Here is a 26,234-nt window from a genome sequence, read left to right on the forward strand (position 1 = left end):
TCTGGAACTATCAAAACTGGACTTCTTGACTTCCTGCTTCTGACTGGAAGAACTTAATGGTACACCACAGACACATTTAGACAGAGTGTGAATATATTTCTCCCTACGACACGAGCTTATCTCTAGGAGTCATGAGAAGGGGCTCTTTATTAATTATACTTCTAACACTGAAAGTGTTGTCTTTGATCTTGTAGGTAAAAAAAAAAAAACCTCTATACCTAAGGGAATGAATTAATTCCTATATTTAATAAGAAGCAATCATTAGACAACTTCAGCGTTCACACTAGAACTATGCGTTGAATTTCTTCAGCATAGAAACAATCTCATAATAGTTCTGGGGAATGAAAATCTTTGAAAGCTTGGCATCTATACTTGTGATGAGAGACAAGTGACAAAGAGAAAGGTGTTTCAAATATAAGATAAATAGCACTACTAATTGAGGATAAAAATTAGTCGATTGCCATCATTAACCGTACTCAAACCTAAAAACACTGAATATTCCGTTTCGACAACTGTATACTTCTACAGGACTTTATTTTTGAAATGAGTACGCTTACCGGAACCATGTCCAGGGATGTCCAGTTGTTACATGGCTATGGCCAGGCATTTGAGGTTCCCTCTGCTGTCAGACCAAGACTTTCTCAGATCTCTAAAAAAGAAATCTTCCATGGAGAAGTCTAGAGGCACCACATGCGTTCTCTGTGGCACCCAAAATTATTGCAACCTCTGGGTGCAAAGAGTCTGAGCATCCTTGTTGATACAACCACTCAGAAAGGGCTGTGGAAGTTATGTCCCCAACATACTGCCAGACAGATGTCACCAGGCTCCAAATGCCTGCTGACGAGAAGCAGATTTGAAAAACCGTTAAATCAAAAATAGATATTATTAATGGCCTTGGTGTATTATTTCTAATGAAATTGAACATACGAAAAGAAAACAAAACAAAAAAAATAATTCTTTTAGCTTACCTCCAGTATCTTTCCTCAGAAATGAGATTTTAATTTCATATAACACTATCTTACTTTAGGCATCAAACAATTGCTTGGTTCAGAGAGCTCAAAGTATCTTGTTCATTATTTATAAACAATATTAGCAACCTACAATTTTGTGCATTTACTGTGAGCCAGGCACTGTGCAGAGCACTTTGTAAACATTAGCTCACGTTGAGGGAAGTACTATTATTTTACAAATGAGGAAAATAAGGCTTAGTGAGATTAAATCACTTGCTCAAAGTCACAAAGCTATCTGGAGGCAGAACAGACTTAACAGCAGGGCTTCATTCAAATCTTGGTTCCTACTAAATTTTCTTCTCTAGAAAAAGAAGAGGAAAAGAAGAAAGCTGAGAAGAAAGTGACTTCTGAAACAAAAAAGAAAGGTAAGCAATTTAAAAACTAACACCAAAGTCAATTAGTATTCCTTTACAATGCCACTGGCAAAGTTCTTGTTTTCTAGGAAAGAATGAATAATAATTAATAATTTTGTTGTTATTGTTACTAACAAACATTCTTGAGATTTATAAATATTCCAAATAAAGTTGAAATTGATAAATATTTTAAAAGAAAAGTCATGCCTAAACACTTTTTACAAATTGTTGCTGATTAAATTTTTTTCTTCCTGGGGAGTGGTACTCAATTCTCTCTAATTCAGTACTTCATTTGACTGCAAATGCAAATGTGAGAATTCCTATTCATTCAGTTTAACAAAAAGTATCTATCAAAAGGACAACTGTATAGGGGGAGAAAACTAGTTGACTGGTTTGCTGTATTTTGTTACTTTTTTAGATGGTTTTGTTCACATAGTGTATCTGAGGTCCTAAGTAAGCTCCAGAGATTTCTGAGCTTCTGACATGCTTCCTGTCAGAAGCCTGATAGCCTGATAGCCCAGCAAACTTTCAATATATTCCTTTTAATGTCTTTCAGAAAAACTATTAAATTATGCCATAATTAATAATGGCATTTAATATTTCCATTGTCATGAGAAAAAAAAATTTTTTTTGAGTTTAGCAAAAATTTTGTCGCTTCCTGAAGACAAAACACACCAGAGCCACTATTCTGCAATGAAGGTGTTAGTTTACTCATATTTGACATGACTACGGCACTGATTTCGGATTATTCTACAAAAGATGTGTTGGATGCCGTAATGGCAGTCATGTGTGCCCTGACATATGAGAATTAACCAGGTAGATGCCTATAATTTTCTCATTTTACTACCAGAAAAAGAAGATGTCAAAAAGAAAATGGATAAGGACACTGCCATTGATGTGAAAAAAAAAGGTATGGTACTTTGTTCCCTTAGTCGGATTATGTTCACGCTGCTTGTTCATGAGAAGATCTTGGGGCAACGTAAATAAATTGGATATAGGTACTTAAATCTCTCCATGTGCAAGCTGTCAAAGCAAACATTGCTCCAGACAAAATGAAGCATGCAAGGAAGACTCTATTCAAGGCTGTTGTAATAGAGGAGAGAGGTCACAACTCATTCTGAACTCAATTTCACTGAAATAAAAAGCAGGAGGGCTTTTAAGAGCTGCAAAGGGGCGGACGGTAGTAAGCCATCTGTGGGTGCTAATTGGCCTTCTCAAAGCAAAAGTAAACTTTTTTCTTAACTAGTAACTTAATGACAGGAGTGTAGCTTACAACTAGGAGCAAGGCACCAAAGGAGTGAGAGTCTTACATCCCACAGAAAATGGGCGATTGAGGTACTATTGTTCCTGATGATTACATTTCAAAGGGATGGCTCCCGCATCCCTGAGAAAGATATTCTCCAGTCAGAAAACTGGAAAGAGCCTTTTAAGATCTTTATCTCAAAGGAGCAGAGAAAGAATTTACAATTACAAGTCTTCTGAAGTAAATACTCCAAGGAAAGGGAGGGTAGGAGCCTACGGTCAGAGAGAAGTCTGTCTAAAGTTTAGTGAAGCTGAAGAGAACTTGAAGGCCATCCTGGTGAAGACATAATGAAATTGAGAAGAGCATAATAACACCACTTTGCAAAGCTAAGAAGCTCAGAGAGAATAATGCAGCCCATTAAGAAATAACATTGTTCAACAGCTTAGATTTTTGCTTTCTATTTAGTTGTGCTTTAATTCTTGTTCAAACATGAATACCGGCTTCTATTCAGGTTAAGCTTAAGTCTAGGTGAAAAAGATAGTTGTCTTATATCATGAAATATTATGGTTTGGTGTTAAGTGTTCTCACCCCAAATATTTCCTCCACTGGTGTCAGCGATGCTTGAAATTCCACCATTAGAGATACTCCATTCCTTTGAGTTATGAAGAAATTGTCCTCTATTAAAATGCAAATCTCCTAGGGCTTGTGTGTCTGGGGTAGCAAACTAATTCTTCTCAGTTATTAACACTTAAAGTGAATGAGATTTCCAGATCTTCTCTGTGTAATAATAGGCTGGAAACAATGCCCTAGAAAATGAGGCAGCAGGTAAGCTTCAGTGAAGGAGAGGTTGGAGAGAGAGCTTCAAAGTAGGCCGTTGTGTGGGGAGAGCAGGACTGGATGGCATCAGTGAAAACCTTTTGCTTCTTAGGGAGTATATAGCGTATGTCAGGAGGGAAAAGGTGATGGTGAAGGATCCTGGAAAGGGAGACCATAGGATGCTAAACTAGGTACTAGAAAGTAGCAAATAGGAATTGCAGGAAATCCTCGACATCATGCTGTAACCAGGGTAAAAAAAAAATCATAAAATAGTAAGAGTTGCATGATGGTATAGGACTCATAAAATGCTCAGGAAGAGACCTCCAGGTGTTCTGTGGGTCTGAGAACTCATTGCCAAATACTTTGCATCCACATTTTTATCATTAAGGATGTATTATTGTGGAGTCTGTGGTTATTATCGAACACTCATTTATTTTGTTTGATTTAAAACTTTCCTCATGTCCCTGGTGAAATATGTATCTTATCATAAGACAGGGGAAATGCAATTCTGACTATATGATGATACTGAGAACTTGGTTGCTTGGGTCAGAATGTCTGTGCCATGATTGGGTGCTAAAGGGAAACAAGGTTCTCCTTTCTGGACCATCAGTTTCGCCAAGTATTTGCAGAAGGAAGTTTTAAATTGTAACCTTCAAAGTATTTGTTATATGTTTGCAAATGCAAAATCAGAAAAATACTTTCACCAAAACTCAGCGATGTGTGTGGTTGTCGTTTGGGTTTGGTATCAGATTTTTGGGAGAAAGGCAGCACACCTTTATGTACAGTGAGTGGTGGGAAAATTCGATATTTCTCTGTTACTGGGAGACCTGTGTTATTAACTCACCAGTCATGTCAAAGCGAGGTTGTACACCACTGGCAAGAGAACTGATTATGCCAATATCACTTCCCACAAGGTCAGAGTTCATTCGTTCACTCCCGACAAGGCCAGGGCTCATGTGCTCAACCATTGAAACAGAGAACGAACTGGGTGGTCGCTCAGCATACCTGGGGAGGACTGCTCAGCCAGTGTTGAAAAATAACTTTGTCCTTCTTGGAACCAGTTTTCCATGTGTGTGTTTGTCATTTTTACTTTTGATGGCACAAAATACTATTGGCTCTTAAAAATTAGTTCAACTTCCTAATGGAAATATGTATAAATTGTTTGTTTACAAGCTCTTAACCCCTAAACTCTCAAAATTGTGTGTGTGTGTGTGTGTGTGTGTGTGAGAGAGAGAGAGAGAGAGAGAAACAGACACAGAGGTTCAATTAATACTGGTTTTAACTCTTGTTTCTTTTTAGAGCTTAATAATTCTCCAACTGTATTTTCATGTGAGAGGCAATATGGTTTAAAAACAGCCAGTTTAAAACATGGAAGTAGTCATTTCCTGAGATAATGAGAGAAATTGAAAATAACCTGAAATCTTGAAGAGCTGGGGCACATATGTCATTTCTTCCTAAAATAGTTGGAGGAATATGGCAGAATGTGTGATGCCACTACTCTAGCCCTAAAGAGCAGAAAATTTACAAGGCATGATATATGCCTAGACACTTAGGGGTTTTATCATATTTTATTGTATTTATATTGACTTTCATACTATTTACATTTATATAACATATAAAGTTACCCATATATTATATGGTTATTTTATTTTATTACGTTTATATATTATAATTATGTAGATGCAAATGAACCTAAGACTTAAATTCGCTGATAAATGATCCTGTACTGCCTGAAACTGGTAAATCGCACTTAGCAAATGATCGATGCTAGGGAAAATGTGGCTGGGATTTTGCAGGATATCAAATTGCCAGTTCACAAATTAATAATGGTTGGAACTGGGTAATCGGTGCATCAGGGTTCGTTATAATAATCTCTTGTTTTGTATATAGTTCAAATTGTCCTGGTGAAAACAAAGAGCTGCCACTTAAAAAACCCCGGATGAAATGGGGAAAAAAGTCACCAGGATATTTTTACAGTGTTAGGAGGTATTTCTCAGCCTGAGTAGCAGGACAAAAAGCAATGAAGAAAGGAAATAAAAACTTTTAAAAACCGTCTCCCTATGCTTATGTCAGCTTTGAGCGTTAGACATTAACACACCACTCAAGTTAGGACAAGCAGAAGGGCTTCCGTGCAGGAGAGTGGATGCATACACGGAGGGGGGAGGGGAGGGGGTGATTGGAAGACCTCCAGTCAAGGGGCTGCTGCTCCTGGATTGTTGAGACCAGGTCACAAGTCAGCTGGTCTGAAAGCTGCTTCAGTCCCCGAAGCTTCTCTTAACACCCGCAGATCAGATGCTGGAAATGCTGAGGCCAGCCTTGGCGACTGACTCACCTCCAAGTAACCTTCATCAAAACATCTCTGCTTTTCCGTCTCCTGGAGACGCATCTAGTTGGTAGAATTACAGCTACCGCAAGTGAGTCTGGAAGATGTGGGGTTTGGGCATTCCATTTTTTCCACCCGGAAGGAGGGTAAAATGGAAGTTGAAAGAGGCTATCCAAGGTCTCAATCATAAAGACACAGTAATGTTTTGTAAGATAAAACTCATATAATAAGAGAAGGTTTTTGAAGGCCTGAATTGCACGAAGATGGCTCAATCAAGCAGGGTGATACAAACGCGGCAATTTGAAGGGCCCACGAGACATACTTAAATGGAGTTTGTGTTGTTCTTTACCTAAACCGTAGGTCAAACAAGCATGGAAATTCTTCCTCTTCATTTCACAAAATAACATTTTGGAAGAGATAATTTTCTTAGTGCTTGATGAGATGATAATGATTAAAAAAAGTTAAAAGTTACTTTTCCTTGTAATGAAAACAGTTTTAACCCGGAGAAAACACATAGACCATCATAGAAGTGGGTCAAAACTATGATTCATTTCTCTCAGATCGGCCTTTTTGGAGTTATAAGTTATTATACACTTTTTGGAGTTAAATTCATTACCACCCTGTAATGTTTATGAGCCTATTAATTATGAAGATGATTTTGACATGATAACTGATAATGGCTTAAAATGATGTTTCATTATCACACTTTGCAACATGATTTTTTTCCCCAAGAATTATCTCAATAGGACTATAAATTACAAGCAAGATCCTGAAAAACCGGACTAATTTTTCTGGGATAGTTGCTAGAAAATGGCAGCTTCACTCATTCATTTATTCTTGCATGCATTCTTGCAGGACACATTCACTTAATGCCTACTACCTCCCACCGTTGTACTAGGAGCTGAGTACACAGCGGTGGATAAATGAACATAAGCCCTAATGGAGGTAACTATTTGAGAAGGGAGGCACACAGTGAATTAGTGAACATAACGTCCATAAGTACAACTTGGGGTGAGGCCCATAGGGGAAACAAATTTGGGGTAATGACAGAAAGCTGAGGAGCTATTTAAATAGATAAGCTTGTTAGAGCAGACTTTTCTAAGAGAAAACAGTTAAATTGGAATCTGATAAATTGGAAGGATCCAGCCATTGATATATGCATCTTTATGTGATGTGTGAATATGGTGTGTGTACGTGTGTGTGTGCGTGCGCGCACATGTGTATGACAATGTATATGGGCATATGTCTTAGAGGAAATAGTATAAGGGGTCAGAATATGCAGGGACGTATGTAGGTGTTTGTATTTATTGAAAGTGTGATAGGAAACACTTGAAGGGTATTAGCAGTGTAGGAAAACATTCTGATCTATGTTTTATACAAGTATACACTCATTTTGATAATGGGTAAGAGGGAGAAAAGGGAAGAGGTAAGCTAGTTAAAGGATGGTATCATTTATTGAGATGGGGAAGCCTATATAGGGAACAGCTGTGATAGAAACAATCTAGAGTTTCCTCTTGAGTATGTTAAGTTTCAAGTGTATGTGACATATCATTCATGGTTTGTATCAGTAACTATTTTAATTGTTTTACAATACTAACTCATTCAATCTTTATAGTAAATGAATAAACAAACTGTTATAATCCTATTATAAATTAAGCAACCTAAGACACAGAGAGGTTAAGTAACTTGCCCAGGGTCACACAGTTTGTAAATGTCAGGGTCAGGATTTTAACCCATATACAATGAAGAGGCAGTCAGATATATGGGTCTGGCTCTCAGAGGGGATTCTGAAGTAGAGCTACAAACACAGAAATCCATATAGATCATAGTTATTGCCCTGGGAATAGATGAGATTACCCAGAGACACTGTCAAAAGAAAAAGAGAGTGGGATACAGAATCAAGGCCTGGGGAATTCCAACATGTAGAGATTAGATAATGGAACATAAAGCAAAAGAGGCTGAAAGGAATTGTTGGCGAGGTTAAAGGAAAAGCAAAAGAGTTCAGTATTAGAGACATTTCAGAAATGGATGGTTCAAGAATCACAAAGTCATCAACCTTGGAATGTTTTTTAGAAGCTGTGATAGGAGGACAGGAAAGATGAGAGCACCTCCTCTGGAGTGCAAGAAGAAAGCCAGATTGCAGGGCAGTGCAAAATGGAGAAGAAAGCAGTGATGGTTTTTTAATTGTGTCTATAGGAAAAGTAAATACTCTTTCTTGTCTTGTTTAGCTTTGTTTTGGGAGGTGAATTTAGAGCCTATGGTCATAAACACAATGTGAGAGACTGATGCTCCAAGGGACAGGGGATAAATGGAAGTCTAAGAGATAATTTAGAATTCATTTTTGATGAGGACATGGGTGAAAAAAATATTCTGCTTTTTTGGAGATAATGCCACAGATGGTCCAGTAGTAAAAAGTTGGTGCTTTCAAGTTATGAAGAAGAATCATTCTAGATTGCCTTATAAAAAGAAGCATGCATTTGCAAGATATACAATGTAAGATTAGGCAACTCTGGTGATAAAACTAGAACTCCAACAGTAAATACAATCTGAGTTGAAAACCTCAGTTTTAGAAAAAGACGTATCAAAACGTCCTTGATGTTCACTGACTGGTAAAAGGTAAGTTTGTGAGAAGTACTTTACTGTTTTTAAAAAATTATTCATTCATAAAAAACCCACAAAAACTCATAAGGTTTATGCTGTTTTAAAGAATGCAACCCTATCTATTTCCATAGCATATTTTCAATTATTGTCTGGGGCAAATACAATTAAATTCTGCACAAACTAATATCTTTGACTATTTGATTTCATTTCTCTATATAAGTCTACTTTTGTCATTGAAAAATTGTAAATAATACTTTATAGAACCATATAGCTTTGAATACGTCATTAAATTTTATGCCTACCAGACATAGAATAGCATCTATTTTACTCTATGAATCTTTTGTAACAGATTGTTCTAGCTACTAGAGCTCCAAATAATTTACATGGCAGATTACAGACCACTAAAATAAATTTATACGTAATTAAAAGTAACTTCCTTGAAATATATGTACAGATATCACTGGGTAAGGCAATACATAGTATCTTTCATATGCTTTCGCTGCTAAGTTTTAGTGTAAAAGAGCAAATTTCTATTTTCAGACGTATATTTTGAGAAGATTATTATAGGTTTTTATGCTCACTCTATCTCTTCCTCTCTATTTGAAAAGTACTTGGTTTTAGAAAGTTATCTTATATTTGAATATTGTATTTTGCACATATGTATTTGGGAAGGATTTGACAAATATATCAGCTAAGTATTATTTGTGAAACACTTTGAAACCTAGATTAATTTTTTTCCAGAGTTCTACAAATTTTGTAGTAATCTACCAGTTAATATCAAGTTACAAAGAAACGGATACTTCACACACTTTTGAGTGGTATCAGAGCAGTTATATTAATGCACGCTTTAAATGAAATTATTAAAAAATTTGTTGAGGCAAGTAAATAATGGGAAATCTGGCACAAATAGACCGGATCTAATTAATAATTTCTAGCTTTGACTTAGGGGTGCTCTGTAATTATAAGGCAACAGTATATGCCTTTCAAGTTAGCATTTTGCTCCCGTATAGATTAGGTTGCAAGTTGGAGTTCAGATGATGGCAGCTTGACTATATTAAAAGCATTTACAATGCTTGGATTGCCTTAAAGGCAAAAGAATATATTTTAAAGCGTTTTGTAATCACAGAGATGTAAGACAAGAGTTGCTTATTCTCTAGAGGGCAAGGATTTTGTAATGGAACAATACAGGAATGTCTGCTGACTTGTTACTTAATATGATAGCTTTGATTACCTCTTATATCACAACTGGATTAGCCACATAGAAACTCAACTGCCTCGGAGAAGGTGAGAGAGAAGTAATATCATGCCATGCTGTGGGATCTCTGGAGATAACCCTCCGTGTTCTAGCTTTTGGTTTGAACAATGCAAAAGTGTGTTTGGGCCCAATGCTAACATGAAGCAAAGGTATTTCAATTTAAAAAAGAATTTAAAATACATCTTAAACCTCAGAAAGGGAAAAAGGTTTCTATTAAAACACATTAAGCCTGGAAAAAAAGGGATTGGTACACAAGTGACTACTTTCAATCTTCTTAATACTTACTATAATCAGAACTACCCTCCCAATTAAGACAGAAAGAAAATAACCCCTAAACTTGAGTTGTGTTGCATTTTGTGAAATACTTTCAAGAGGGAGGATTAAGATACATATGAGAAAGAATCAGTAAGTAGACTGCAAGTATTTCTTTGTTTGCATGAGCATATCGATATTTTAAGTATTTCCTGTACCCATATTAGATAAATTATTTTTAACTACAGTTTACATTCAGAATGAATTATTTTCTGAAAAAAATAAGAAACAAAATAATTTAATTTAACATCAAAACAAAGTGGTCTCTTGTAAACATCATAAATTAAATTTTAATGAGATGATTTGCAAAGTGGTACAAGAAGTGAGATATCAATTAGAAATAAGATTTTTTATTAGAAAACGTGGAGGTATTTTGACTAGTTTGTTAGGGAATTACATAGCCTGAGTTTTCCTTGTGATCTGAGATACACATTTAAGCATATAGTTGTGAAATACCTACTAATTTTTAAAAATTATATGTCCTAAAATCTATAAGATTTTTCATTCTGTGAAAGCAAAGCCTAAAAACTATAAATGATATTTCCTTCAAGTTCAGCTTCTCCCAGTTTACCAAAAGCAAACTTTCAAAATAGCTTAGCAAATTGTGACAATATGTAGTCTTTTTATCAGGAGCATTTTTAAAGTAGTGACAGTTAAATATATTCACTGTTTTCTCGTTTAATCCTTGCAACAACTCTTGGGATGGGGAATATAATGCCCGTTTTATAGAACCCAAAATTGGAGCAGTTAAGTAACTTGGCCATGGTAACCAGTTAGTAAAGGCAGTAGGAGTTCACCAAAGAAATCCCATTGTCTTTTGCAACCCTCAAATATTTTTTTGCCAACTCTAGGAAATGATGATTGTAGATTGCTTTAGTGTCTTTGTCTTTGTCCTTTCTTTCTTTTCTTTTTTCTCTTATTAGTTTGAGGTCATATTACAGACAGGCATAAACATCGAGGAAAGAAATAAAGAGAATATATTGTGGGCCTAATTCTTTTTCTTTTAGAAATCCTGCTTTCCTTCCTTCTTTCAGTCGGCAAATATTTACTAAGAGTATAATATTGGCAAGGAAATCTGCTAAATATTGGAGATAGATCGGTATAACAGACATGGCACTTGTTCTTAAAGACCTTGGAAAAGAGGAAAATAAATAGACATTTATAACGTACTGTGAGCACTGCCCCAATAGGGCGGATACAAGAGCTCACACTGAGAGCAAGGCATAAGTATGGAAACTGTGTCTCTTTCCTGGTAGGTTGCCTATTAGACATTTAGAACAGGAATGCCACAGACTTATGTCATTAGGCATATGACCTAGATGCATTTAACATATTTTTAAACAGGATGGAGATTGGAGCACATAAAATTTTAACTAGTTTATGACTGAGGATACTTGCTTTCACAAGTGGCAGGCCATTTAAAATAAGGAATTTATTTATTTATCCAATTTACAGTTCTAGATTAAACTCTCTTCAAGGTCAACTTGACCCAGGGGTAAAATGATATCATCCAAATGAGATTTATCTCTCCATTTTTTTAGACTGTGATTTCTCTTGGTATCGGCTCAAATGATTGCAAATTGGCCATATCAGGTGCTGCCTGCCTTACATCCTCTCTTGTTTATGTCCTGTGGGAAAAAGAGAGCTCAAACAGAAAACCTGATTTGGGTAAAACTGGTCCTATGGGTCCATTTCTAAACTAACCTTTGTGGTGAGAATGAAGAAATAATCTGTCTTAGGTTAGGGTTAGTTTCTATCCCTTGAGCAGAACAAATGAACTTTGTCCAAGATATTTGGACTGAAATTAGAGGGGAGATTGATTCCCTGATAGCTAAATTAGTATAATAAAACCACAATAAAATGGAGCCGTCACTACATGGGAAAACAAAACAAAACGAAATGAAACAAAACATAGGAGTTCTCTTCAAGAATTTATTTCTAGGTAGGTGATTTTAATTTTTAAAATTTATTTATAGAATAGAATAAAGGACAACTTTTTTAGTTGCCATCTATGGGGAGAATACTTAAGTATTTTAGAAAAGTAACTCAACATAGGGTAGTATAGTGTGGAAAACAAGAGCAAATGAAGTTGCAGATTTCTTCCACTAAAATATACCTAGAGAAAAGAGTGAAATCCTTCCTCTGTACTTTGGATAAGAATCTTTGATTTTAGGAAAGATCTTTTAAAACAAATCTGATTATATTCAGGAAAAGAGTACTTTGGGACTATGAAATGGATATAAGAAACCAGGGAGAACATCAAAGCCATATTAAAAACTTTGATGTACTCTCTTATCTAGGTGTAGACTTACTCTTTATTACCTCCAAGAATTAGAACTCAATCATGGAAGATAGGGAGAGACAATGTGGGATATTCAAGATTATGTAAAGAATCTTCTCTGAGTTGCCTGGCTAGCTCAGTCAGAAAAGCATGAGACTCTTGATCTTGGAGCTGTGAGTTCAAGCCCTACCATGGGTGTAGAGATTACTAAATAAAATAAAACAAAAACTTAAAAAAAAAAAGAATCTTTTCAGTCAGTGAAGTCTACCATTTCAAATATTCAAGCAGAAGAGGAGTGGGTGTCTCTGGGATTTGTGAAAGTAAATCCTGTGAGAAGAATGATTATATTGAATTTAAGGAGACTGATCAGACTCAATTTTTCCAATATTAAACATCAGGCTTAGTGAAACTGATGTCTAGATTATTTAACCTTGTAAATGAAGGTTTTTATTATCATGATTTAAAATTTGGCCATCTGTCAAACTCCCCTAATTGGTTAGTTATAACCAAATAAAAGTTTGGTTAAGAGTCGATTCCAGGAAGTGAGATCAGAGCAAATGGTCATTGCATATAAGCTGAATTCTGAATTCACACTTTCCTGATTGTCTGCTAGAACTTAAAACATTATTCCAAATCTAGTCAGAGAATGTGTTATCGATGTCTGCATAAACCCCTGACACTGTGAAAAAAGGAAATAAAATATATTATATATATGAAAGGATGATTAATTTTCCTCAGGGTAAGAATATCTTGAGACAGCTCAGTGGAAAAATTCCAGTGACAATAAACTTAAGGTAGGAGGGATAGTGTAACAGTTACTTATGGTGCAAAAGACAGGGGAAAAAGCTTTCAGACAACAAAAGTGTTCAGGCTCGAAAATAAGAATTGTGGTTACGTGTTAGGAAATTTTCCTCTTTAATTGAAGGGGTCATGGGAGCATATGTAATACTTCCCTAATTAAAAGAACTCTTTCGTTTTCCAAAACATAATTTCAGTCTCAGGAAAAAGTATAGCAATTATGTTAGTCACTGCCCATATCCTATGAGCTATATAAATCTTAGAATATAAGGTCACAAAGATGAACAAATGAAAAAGCTAATGCCAAAACGCATCAAGAGCAGAGAAGATAAAAACAGTTGTCCTGAAAGACACTGTGCAGATGTAAAGGCAGGTACATACTCAAGTTACAGCAGTCAGAGGACAAAGGGGCAAAGGAACTGAACATGTGAAACAAGTCTACCAAGAGAATATGTTGAAATACTTGGGCCCTCTACTCCCTAAAAATATGTATATGCACCGAAGTTCTTAGGAATTTATACTACTTCCTGCTGTGCCTCACAGGCAGCACGGGCTTGGTGACATGTGTTGAGTCAATGCTGAGTCTTTTGAAATGATGCTGCCCTGCGATTCTATTTCCTTTTATGAATGGAATTCTACTATTAGTTCACTCTCTTCTTTCTGAAACTACTTTTTCCAAACCTTTACCCTTTTCTCAACCTCCATCTATCTACCCTTCTTCTCTATCAGCTGAATATCTTGCTTCCTAGTTCTCTAAGAAAATAACAATTAAAAGAGAGCTCTTATGAGCTCTGACCGTTGAATCTACTAACATACTTCATCTGTCTCTTTGTATCCTTAGCTTTCTTGGCTGAATGCAATATAGGAACAACCTTTGCACTGGTGCATAAGATGCTGTCCTCCTCTGCTAACTCGGGAATATTGGTTGCTCCAGCATTTTAGTCCTTTGCAAATTCATTTTGACTTCTTTGGTCATTCTCAGCAGCACACAACATGCTATCCCATCTCTTATGTATTAAAAAAAAAAGTTCTCCTGTTGATGGTGCATCCCCCTTAGTGCATCCCATCTCTAAGATCTGCTTAGAGCAAAACTCTTCCTGAGCTGTCTACACTCTCCTTCCAGTATCTCACGTACCTGCTGAACTCAAGCTTTTGTCCCCATACAATCCCTGTTGTCACTACTGACCTCCACGTTACCAAATCTGATTGTGAATCCTCAGTTCTCAAGAGCGTTTGACAGTTGCTCTCTATTCACTTAGCCTCTTGGACCATAGTTTTTCCTTCCTTTTAACCTCTCTGGTCACTTTTCCTTGGTCTCTTTTGCTGGATTCCTCCCTTTCTTTCTGGTATGTAAAATATGGAAGCACTTCAGGGCTCAATTCTAAGTGTCTTCCTTTCTCTGTACTTAACTTCCTATGTGACCTCATATAGACCCATGGTTTTAATAGCACCTTTGTGATAATGAGGGAAATGTATGTATGTCTCCAAATGTATGTCTCCAGCTCTGATGTCTGTCGAAACTCCACACCTATCTATCTCTTTGCTTATTTCACATTTCATAAAATTTCACATTTCATTAAAATACAAACTCAAATCTTCACAAGCACACACACACACACACACACACACACACACACACACACACACAAGAATATGCTCCCTATACTTAGCTTTTTGCTCTTAACAGTAAGTTATCACATAATTTTTTTTTTTGCTTAGACTCAAATCTTCAGAATCACATTTGACTCATTTATTTCTCCTCATCAACCTATTATTAAGTTCTGTCACCCTCACTTTTGAAATATGTTTGGTAGCTGATCCTTTCTCACAATCTTTAAGAACCACACCAGTTTGGGAATCATCATCTCTGGCCTCTACATGTAAGGTTACACTGCAAAAACAACCACAACAAAACCCCTAAAAATTCCAGCAAGTTTGGCAAAGTTTATTTCGTTTGTGCTACGTGTTGAGAAAGGGGCTCTACTCATCATAGCTATGCAGAGACCTGGGCCGATAGAGACCCCACCTCCACCTGCATCCACCTTATAGAGGCTTCCGTCTCACTCAGAGTAAAATCTAAGTTCTTCACAATGCTGGAAATGGCTGTCCAGGAACCACTGGCTGAAGATAACTCCAGGGTGGCATTTCTCATGCAGCAAGTTCATTAACTAAGCCTCTAACCACAGGCCCTTGCCATTTCGAATAACATGTTTGAACAAATTTCTTTCATTTCAAATAGAACCCATAGTTTCAGCTTTTGGGTCTCACAAGTATGTGCAAATTTTAATTTGCTGTTCCAACTGAATTTTAGCCTCACTCAAATTTTATCAAAATGACAGCTATAATCAATGTGTGAGGTCTTTAGCTAGCAAGTGGTTTTAATAAAACCACAGGCAGAAAGCTAATTAATGTATGAGTTATTCCTCCTTGTGTGTAGAGAGCTTGTAAAAATATAACACACATCAAAAGCCAGGATTTCAACTTTGTTATAAAATGGTTGCTAGGAAAGAATTTAGCCTTCATCAGAAGTATCGGATGTGTGAAAGTCAGCACAAAGGAAGTAGACCAGAACAACCAATTAGGAATGGGAAGGGGAGGTAAGGCAGGAAGGAGTTAAATACTGCAGCTCAAGAGACAGTTTTCATTCAGTTTGATGCATCAGTAATACTAGGTATAACGTATCCTTGTGTGGCATTGAATTCAGGTAGGTTGAGTACATACATATGATCAGTTAAAAACTCTATGTTCTTGCCTGATGGAAGACGGTATTGACAAAGTGGCAGTAGATAGTTAAAATCCTCCCCTCTGGCACTTCTCTGTTCTTCTCATTTGGATGTAAGGCTCTTCCCTTGAACTCCAATCACATTGCTCAAGTGGAGGTTCAAATCTTCATCACTGATCCACCTGCCAATGACCCCAGTTGGGCTGGAGTCTTGTCCACAGACCTTTTTAAAAAAGACAAAAGGAAGATGGTCTCTTCTTGTTAGGTGATTAAGTAATGAGAGCCCAGGAAATGTATTGGTCACACTTATACCCTTGTTGTAACAGATAATCTTGAAAATAATGCTGACAAGTAGAAGCAGAGGAAAGGATGATGGCAGAATTTTAATGGGATTTCAAGCGTAGGATGCAGGTATCCCTGGAAACCACCATCCACCTGACCTCCTGCAGTTAGGTTACATCATTTAATTAATTCCTCTGTTTTTTTCAAGTTAGTGTATGCGGGGATTCGATCATTTCCAACCTACATGCTCATTACCAAATGAAACCTCCATACAGGTTTAGAATAGCTGTAGCAATTTAAAAACTATTAAATTGTGGGGGGAGATAACAAATCATATCAGGATTTTGATGGATCTCACCTTGCTACACAAATTCTTATGAGAAAAATAATCCTCTGATATTTATTCATAGATGCTTATTATATGGTGTCCTGCTTTAGAGAATGAATATATATATATATTTATATATATATATATTTATATTTATATATATATATATTTTTAATTTAATCAGACTCAGAAGTAAGACTATATTTGTCAATTCAGCAGTTGGTTGCCAGAAAATATTATGGTACTATAATTTAAAAAGTTTATGACTAAAAGCAGGGTGACTCTCATTTATTTTATTTTATAGATAAAGAAGAAAATAAAACCCAAATGATTCTTTTAAATTTATTCTGAGTTCAAATTTGCCTTTCTTTTTGACGTTCAATTTGAAAAGATGGCATTTTATAGCTGCAGTATAAAATTAACTACATGTTTATCTCTCCAAACTATTAATAAACACGGTGAGTCAGCCCAAGACAAATTGGAGATAACACAATATCCCATAATGCTGTTACATTTATTAGCTTCACTAGTTATTGTAGTTAGAAAGAACTCACTCTCCTTTCTGTTACATGATAATTCATAATTAATTCCTGTTACACCTTTTTGCTATTTTTTTTCCTAACAGCCCCTTGAAAATACATATCCTCTCTTATAAATTGCAGTATCTATTAGAAATCTAGGAGGTTTTAAAACTTATGATAATTGTCATTATTGTGATAAACAGAGGATAATTAGAGGAGTTTGTAATTTAGAACTTAACCTTAGGTGGTTAAGCCCTAAAGACATCAAATGCTTCCTTCATTAGGTCTAAGTCTTGTTACGTAACTTTGCACAATTTTGTTCAACTATTTTATCTTGAATGACTCCTTGTAAAATTGTGAACAATACTGATTTGCCATTAGAATCTTCATGTGAAGATCCTGAATACTTCACCAATTGTTTTTAAAAATATTTGGAGTGCCCACTACTTTGTGGGGAACATATTAGGTCTTTGATTCATCATGATGAATTCAAACGAGTTATTAAAAAAAAAGGATTTATTATGTTACCTTGCTTGGGAATCCATGGGGAGGAATAAAAGTTATTATCGTGGCTTCCCGTTTTGATCTCTCTTTTCCCATCTCTCATCAACTTATTTCTTACCTACACTCTCATGTAATCTCTCTATACCCCGTAGCAAGATTACTTTTGTTGCTCCTGAGAGGCTACATAGATTAGGTGGGAGAGGATGAAGAAAAGTCCAGGTAAAGCATGGAGAGAGAGCAGCATGGGGAAGAGTGGGAAATGAAATTTGAAGCTAGGTCCTGATCTATAGGTGGCTGACCTTTGAGGGCACGCCTAGTTAATTTGGATGATAGTGGAAGCTATTGAACGTGTAAATGCAAAAGATTGACATGATCATATATATGTTTAAAAATATTAACCCTCCAATATTTTGTCAGTGGACAAAGAACAAGAGTAACACTTGTTAGAAAGCTATTTTAATAAATATTGTAGAGTTCAAATCTATTAAAATACTGCGGGTGAGAGGTAAGGAGGACCTGATCCAACATGGTGTATTTGGAAGAGATAACCAATCAAAACTTTATGGAAGAAATTAACACAGTTTATGGATCAGAGCGAGAGCGAGGTTAGTATTTATTTAAATGGGTTTTTCGCAGAGAAATTCCCCCCAAAATTTTGAGATCTTTGCTGTTTCCTCATTTTTTAACTAGAAGAATGTTGTTAATAAATAGATGCAAAAGTATCAGAGGAAAATGGATTTCTTCCTGTCATGATGACTTTTAGTAACACACTTGTTTTCTTGCTAGCGTTTAAGATGGCTGGTTAAGGTGAGGCTAACGAATGTGTTGGGGCAAAGAATATCCCCCTTCCCATTTTTTTTTTTTTTACCAACAATTAAAGTTTTGTTTCATTAATTTTTAATGTTTTTTCTTTGTTAATCTGGTTGTCTCTAGGTTAAAAGGAGTCAAAAAGTAAGAGACCGTATCAGTTTTGTTCTACACTGAACGTCTAGCACCTAGAATAATGCCAGTATAAAGCAGATGCTGAGTGTGTTCTGTGAATAAATAAAGGAAGCATCTTCCATCAAAGGAGAAGCATTTTCAATTTTATTGCCTTTAAAAAGGATTTGCCTCCTGTCAGTGAAGTTTCCACGTTCGCTTTGTCTTTCTCTGTTCACTTTTGTTCACTGTGGTCATGTGGAGAAAAGCTAAATATTGTATTCCCAGTCTCTTCTGCTGTATGTGGAGTCTTAATTAGCTTTTCAAACACATTGCAGATAAAACCTATTAATCCCCTGACCTTCACTGAATTCAAAAGTTTTTGTGTTAATTGTTTTGAGATAATAATAGACAGTTTTGCTGTTAGAAAAGTCATGGCATCTCTTCCAAGAAAACAGTAGAACCAGGAAAAGGACTTAAAAGAATGCTTGTATCTGGGCTGCCATCCTTGGCCATTATTACATGACAGAAGAGAGTCACTTCTAAACTTTATGGAAAGCATTTATTTTCTTACAACTATAATATTAGTCTTTAAAAAATGAATTCTATCCAAAGGCAGCAAAGATAGAAATTAGGTCACTTGAGATGGTTGTCATTTTATATACTAAAGCCAAAGGGGAAAGATCTAACATTAATTGTCTACCTGTTAGATTCCCAGCACTTTGCTTGTTTTATCTCCTGAAAACTTCAGGATTCCCCTTCAAATGAGATTTGATCATTCATGTCGACATTCATTTCTGCTTACAATGTTTCCATCACTCAGGTGCTGAAGATAAACTGATGAAATCACCACCCACATTTCACAGATGAGCAGACAGGATCACATATTCACTTGTTTTCAAGAATAGAAGTTCCTACTGCTTATATGAGAATGAATCATTATTTGAACTCCGTTCTCTCTGATTCCAAACCCAGGGTCAAAGCTTCAGCGATCAGCAGCAGCTTGGAGGCAGGGGGAGCTTCAGATTATCCACCGTCAAGGTGACATACATATCAGTTGGCATCCGTTGTACTGGTATAATCATTAATCACACGCTCTTTCATTTTCACAGATATCCAGTGTAGACATTTGCATCCCAGCTTTTGAAATTATTGTTTCCCAGAGATGTATATATGATGTTGAACATCAGACTCTATCACCCCCTCAGACATTATGATGTGGTTGGCTTCCTATGGGGCCTATGAAGATCTGCATTTTAAAACGGTCCCGTGCTGGCAGGTGTATTAGTCGGCTAGGGCTGACATAACAAAATACAATAAAATGGACGGCTTTAATGACAGAAATTTATTTCTCCTACTTCTGGAGGCTATCATTTGCAAGATCAAAGTGCCCAGCAAGGTAGGTTTCATTCTGAGGCTCCTTCTGGCTTTAGGCAGCCACACTCTCTCTCTATGTGCTCACACGTCTTTTCTTTGGTGTGCGCCCAGGGAGAGAGAAAGCTTTCTGGTGTCTCTTCTTATAAGAGCACTAATCCTGTCAGACCAGGCCCCACTTTTACATCCTCATGTAATGCTCACAAAGGCCCCATCTCCAAATACCAGCACATGGAGGGTTAGGGCTTCAGCATATGAATTTGGGGTAAAGAAAAAACTCATTAAGGTGTATAAAGGAAGTAGCCAGGAGCACTGAAACAGAATCCTGTGCTGGGAGTCAGAAGCCTGAATGCAAAGTCCAATCCCACCACTAGCCACATGACCTGGAGCAAGTCTCTCATCATTCCAGGCTTTGGCTTTTCCTTGATAAACTGAGAGGTTGCAGTAGCATCAGAGGCTATCTGTTGAGGTTGGGGACCAGGCGGGAGGAAGGAGTTCCTTGGGAGAGGAGACTTTGTCAAACTACATGACATTCCAGGAGGCTCTCCCATGCTAGTTGGATACGTGTGAAGAGGCGGTGATCACTGCCCTTAGGGTGCCAACGTTGGTGATGGGAGAATGCCCGTCACCGTTGCTAATGATGGAACGGGGGAAAAGGTTGGAAACTTGGGTAAATGATCCTTACTTTCTCTTTCTGAATGTAAACATCTTTTCAAAAACTTTATGATTGGATTTAGCAACTTCTTGATGAACTAACTTGTCTGTCTGCTGCTTAGTTTAACTACACACACACACACACACACACACACACACACACACACACAATCTGTGAAACAACAGCTGAGGACGTATTTGATGATGTGAGCACAAACTGGTTTTTTTAGTCTCTTTCCTACTGAGTTGCTGGAGGACAATAGTGTGAACATCCACCCTTCCTTGCCAGCTGGCTTGTATTCCTACACCAGGGAAATAACTGTCACACTTACCCTGCCCATTATGACAAGCTGCCTCTGGTCGAAATTATTACAGCATGTCCTTATTAGTGTCTGAATCCTGCTTCCATTTGTGCATTACACCTACCCAGTCCTGGATGAGTAATTTTACTTGTGAGAGCCAAATAAGCAAAATGTAGAATTAGCCTTGGACAAAAATAGCTGCTGTTACGAACGTGATTTAAGGGATGAAAGGGTTCAGATCATCATCTCTGGTGTCTTTGCTTAACAAAGGCAGCTAGGAGGGGTTATTGGTCTCAGAGGTGGAATGTTACTGTTACTCCATTGGAAGGAAAGTGCTCGTTGGGCTACTTCTCCTTTGTCCACAGGGCAAGAACTGTACTAGGAAAAACCAGAGAGGTGGTACGCGCAATAGGCAGTTGGCCCTTGAAGGTGTTAGGGTAGTATTTTTCTTTTTGCCCCTTGCCAGCTGCCTTTTAGCATAGGTTGAATGTGCTTTGCCTTTGACATTGTGCATTTAAATGCCAGCCCCTGCAATTTACAGTACTAAAGGGCAAAGATACATGGGGGAATGAGGAAAAAAAATTCTTCTCTCTTCTCATTGGTTGACCTTTTTGGTTCTGCTTTATATAGACATTAAAGGAGCCTCTATGACCATATTTCCAATTGCAAAACAATACAAAAATAACTCCCCATACGATGTTATTTATATACATTTCTCCTAGCCTTCATGCATTAGAATATAAAGAATACTTGCATCCCTGAGCCTGAACATTAAAAGCCAATGTTATCTCAGTTAGTTGAAAGTAAAATCTTACAGCATTCTGTGATTTTGGTGATAGGGTCACAAAACATTAATATCTAAAGAAATATGTAATAATAAAATGTTAATTTTGTATATAAGAGTTCAGGCCAACAATATTTGAGTTTGAAAGGTGTGCTTAACATGCTTACCTCGTTAATTTAGAAAATTTGTTTTATTATTTTTTAAAGATTTATTTATTTATTTTAGAGATAGAGAGAGAGAGAGAGAACATGAAAGAGAGAGAGAGACAGACAGAGCACAAGGGGGAGAGGCAGAGGGAGAGGGAGAGAATCTCCAACAGATTCCCCTCTGAGTGTGGAGCCCAGTGTGGGTTTCAATCTCACAACCCCGAGATCATGGTCTGAGCCAAAATCAAGAGTTGGACGCTTAACCAACTGAGCCACCCAGGCATCCCTAGAAAATTTTAAATTATGATATATCATAATAGATCTTATGAAACAAGTATAAGAAGAAATGTAACACTGAGAAAATGAATCTGCATTCTCGGCAAATGATTTAGGGATTTCCTGCTTCTCCCTAGATGTCTTTCATTTATTCATTCACTTATTCATTAATTTGCTTATGTGAATGCTTACTCTTACCATGAGAGTCACCCTTCTTGATGCTAAGAATAATGGTAAAAAAACCAAGTCCTTGCCCTTATAGAACTTCGCAATCTCGTGAAGGAAACAGACAATAAAGGGAATGTAACATGATATCTGGGAGTGACAAGTGCTCTGAGGAATTATGAGGGTAAGGGAGTAGAGAGTAAGAAAGCCACTGTTTTCCACAGGGCAGTCTGGGAAGGCCTCTCTGAGCAGAGATTGGAACAAAGTGAGGGAGTGAGCTGTGCACACCTCAGTAGAAAGAGGTCCGTGTAAAGGAAAAAGGAAATGTGAATGCCCCAAAGATCAAGGGTCAGAGAAAGAAGCTGTGTGGCTGGAACAGCATGAGCAAGGTCAGAGTGGTAAGAGGCGAGGTCACACGGAGTTGTGGAGAACTGCATTATAAAGGGTTTTATTCCAAATCAGAAGGGGAGCTTTCTGAGAACAGATGAGTTTAAGCAATTACAAAAGTGGAAAAAAATTAGAAGGAATGGTATAAATATTCCTCATGTCCTCTGTGGGTTAGAAAAGCTGTTTAAATTGCATCTTGCGCAGTCCCCTCACCTCTAGTGGCATTGCTGTCACTGAATTTTGCATATAAAAATATCTTCAGAAAAGGAAAAGGCTAGTGCCATCTGATGGCCACACTTGAGAATACCATTCTCTAACTTAGAGTATTTGCAAAAATGAAAGCATTTAGGCCTAAGGGTACTAAAGCTTTCAGCGATACTCATTGCCCTAGGTGAGTTTATGTCTTGAGTACATATAGAACAGGAATGAATTTTAGAACTCTGCTAAAAATGTGGCTGATGCTATTCTGTGCTTTGAGCAATCTTTTAGTTTAGTCCAACAAATAGTTATTTTTGTCTGTATATGTAATTCCATTCATGTAGTGAGTATTAGATAAATTCTCGTTCAGTTGAAATGAATCTAATGTCTATTCATCAGTGAGGTACCATCTACCTTTCTCAAGTATATGACTATAATCCGCTTGAATCCAGAGAGATTCTCTTACGGTGGAAATTACTGTTAGAGTGTGATATGTGGCTAGCACACTGACTTCTTTCACATAGCGTTCACCTAATAAATGTAAATGAATTACTAGGAAAGAAATAACTACATTTTCACGTTACATAGCCATTTATCTCAAGGGCTGTGGACTCCGGCCGCTTGGCTTTGAGTTTTGGCTTCGTCACTACAAGCTTGTAGATGAACACTGGCATCCTCGTGTGGGGAGACACTACCAGTTCTGGGCTCGGGAGGGTGTTGTGCAGATTTAATGAGAAAATGTAGGTAAGATGCGTCACATAGTATCACATAGTATCTGGCGTCTTATAAGCAGTCAACACATGATCATTATTTTTATCATTATTATGGGTTTTGTTTATACTGCTGGGTATGCTGAAGGTCAAATTATGCCTTGTGGAAAAGTTACCTATGAAAAAAACAAGCAGCTTGTAAGGTTGGTTTAGTCTGATTATCCAAGAGGCGTTTGATTGAATACCTCCTTTGTCGTAAGCGCTGTTCTGGCATATTCCACAAACACGTGCATTCCTGAGAAGTATTGAAACACTGTGACAGTAAGCCCCTGGGTGTTCAGTGATTGTGTTTCTAGAGCCCAGGGAGGCATCTGGCACAGAGTAGATAATCAATTAATACTTGCTGAATGAATAAATGAATGAATGAATGAATGAATGGAAAAATATTGAAATCATCTGGGCTTACCTCTTAGCTGTGTAACTATTTAAAAATTTGATTTAAATTAAAGTTTCTGTATGTAGAAATATGGAAAATGGAACGATATTCAAAATTATATTATTGTCATTATATTTTTACCTAGGAGAATGATGTCAGTAGTAATGCTATCCTAGGGTAGTCATTTCTCAGCAATAATGAAAAGATTCTCGTATTACTCCTTGTGAGCGGGATCCCTAAAGAGATGAATTTTGGCACAACCATTACACAAATCACTAAATGTGTATATATTGGCTTTTTCTTTATTATGTACTGTAGATCATTTTAAACTTAGTTCGCATAAATACCTCCTTATTTCCTATTCAAGCAGCTAACTCTAACTCAAATATTTTAACTCTTTAACTTACAGATTTTTCCAGGTATTCCTATAGATCCTGTATAGAGATTTTTTCCCCCTAAACCTATTTTGTGTTTTAGTCATGTTTCAGTGGTCTCTAGAATTTTTAAAAACTCTATAAAAAGGATCTTGTAATCTTAATGTTAACCTTAGTCCATATTTTGGGAAGCATTAGTAAAAGATGATTTATTGGGACCTAGGGGAAGTACTAATCACAAAGACCTAGCATAGGTTCACCAAAATTAAGGCTTGAAAAATTATCCTAAAGTCTTTATCAGGTAGTAAACTGGAAGATCCGAAAAATCATGTACACAGTGCATGTGTAGTGAACTTTTGAAAAGGTGCCTTGTGATATGTGATTAAAAGGGAGAGAATGGACTGAACACAAGGGACCACTAGTGATCCCGAGGACCTCTACTTACCAACGCCTAACAGTGTTGAGTTAACTTATTCAACCTGGAAGAGATTCTAATGGTGAAACGGGGCTTCACCATTTCCTGACAGTCTGGATTTCATCATCCTTGAAAAAGAGATTGACTTGTGGCACTATTGAATATATCTTTATTTGTAGGAAGCCCGTTCACGATTCATCAGTGGTTTGTGACACATTTGGTATCATAATAGACCAGCACATCTTCAAAGTCAATAAGATTTAAAGCAACTTTATGTGGAAAAGAATGCTTGCTGGGACCTACATTCACTTGCCAGCTGGCTTTGTCAAACATCACTCATTGTTGAGTGCTTTCCTTACAACGCCCTACTTATTCTTACACAATTTACGTTTTTTTCAGGCTGTGAAGTCATCAATGCAATCTCACCAGAAAGAATTAATGCCTCTCCTTGAGTGCTTTAGTCACTCCTAAGTAACTTTGAGTCATAGTACTATACTATACTGTTAAAAAAAAATTCTCATTTTTTAATAATCAGTATTTTCTGGTGCTTCACCAAGTTACTATTTCAGATATACTCCCAATTAGAGTGGTGCCCATAATTTGAGGGTTTGATGTCAGAAAGTACAGGTATATATAGATCTCTGCACTTGAAGCATTTTTGAGAATCTCTTCAGGAGCGAATAAGGATGATGTGTTCAAGCTTTGGCTCAGCAAACTGTTCCCTCCTTCAGTCAGCAGTTTTACTCCCAAGACTCACTAGCTGGGAGCCTGGAATGCTTATGTGATTACCATTACTTCTCCCATTGCCCTCAGCACTGAGAATTTGTTGAGCACTATGTGATAAAACCTTTTAAATGATGTTTTCACAGACTCTCATTGCACAGGTTCTAAACATTTTAAAGACTTTTATTTTTTTAAATCCAGTTTCACCATTAAATACTATTTATTATCTTTTGATTTCTTATATTGCTATTTTTAAATCCTATTTTCTACCTAATGTGATTTTTCATTGCCAGCCCCCACCTCTCCATCAAGTAAATACACAGTGCAATGCTTGAACAAAGAGAATTATTGAATGTTTTAGACACTTTTTTGCATTCCAACCTACTGGAAGCTGTCAAATTTTAGATTTGGTAATTGCTAATGCCCCAGTCGTTTTCTTTATTTATTTCTTCTTATGAGTTTCTTACATTATGTGAATTCTTATTTTTCTGATATATTTTTTTTAAACTGATATTATTTAAACTTCTAACATCTTTATTACAAAATATCCATTCATGAAAATTATTAAAAGATACATGTTAGAGTTTTGTAAGCTCTTGGCTGAACCCGTCACATAACCTTTGGTAAAGACATATAATTAGTAATGATCAGGTATCTTGTTTAAAGAATATTGAGACCAAGAAAGATGTTTACAACTTCATCAGAAAGCTATGGCAAAATGACTGGAAGATTCTGAAACACCCCCCAAAATGTGACATTTCTTAAATTAGTTGACCTATTAACACCTACCCAATTAAACTTTCTGTGTTGATAGAAATGTTCCATATCTGTACTGTTGAAAATGGTAGCTACTAGCTACCGTGCCTAATAACATTTGAAATAGGACCAGTTCTATTGAGAAGCTGAATTCCTAAATTTAATTAGTTTTATATTTGAAAAGCCAGATGTGGCTAGTGATGCCATATTGACCAGCACAGCCTCGTCTTTAAATTCACTATGCCCTTTCTTCGCCTCTCACCCCAC

General features: G+C 36.7%; 1 protein-coding gene across 36 annotated transcripts in view; it reads left to right on the forward strand.

Annotated features, from left to right (window-relative positions):
- The window catches only part of TRDN (triadin), a 362,517-nt gene that overhangs the window by 160,315 nt on the left and 175,968 nt on the right, over window positions 1–26,234 (forward strand). For 35 of the 36 annotated variants that reach the window (XM_057311074.1, XM_057311078.1, XM_057311076.1 and 32 more), the window contains 2 exons: window positions 1,316–1,375; window positions 2,214–2,273. In XM_057311074.1, coding sequence (XP_057167057.1) covers window positions 1,316–1,375; window positions 2,214–2,273 — 120 coding nt within the window. The remainder of the gene's footprint in view (window positions 1–1,315; window positions 1,376–2,213; window positions 2,274–26,234) is intronic. The other variant, XM_057311109.1, reaches the window with a different exon arrangement.

This window comes from Ursus arctos, unplaced genomic scaffold, assembly GCF_023065955.2.
Source record: "Ursus arctos isolate Adak ecotype North America unplaced genomic scaffold, UrsArc2.0 scaffold_13, whole genome shotgun sequence".
In the NCBI taxonomy this organism is placed as follows: Eukaryota; Metazoa; Chordata; class Mammalia; order Carnivora; family Ursidae; genus Ursus; species Ursus arctos.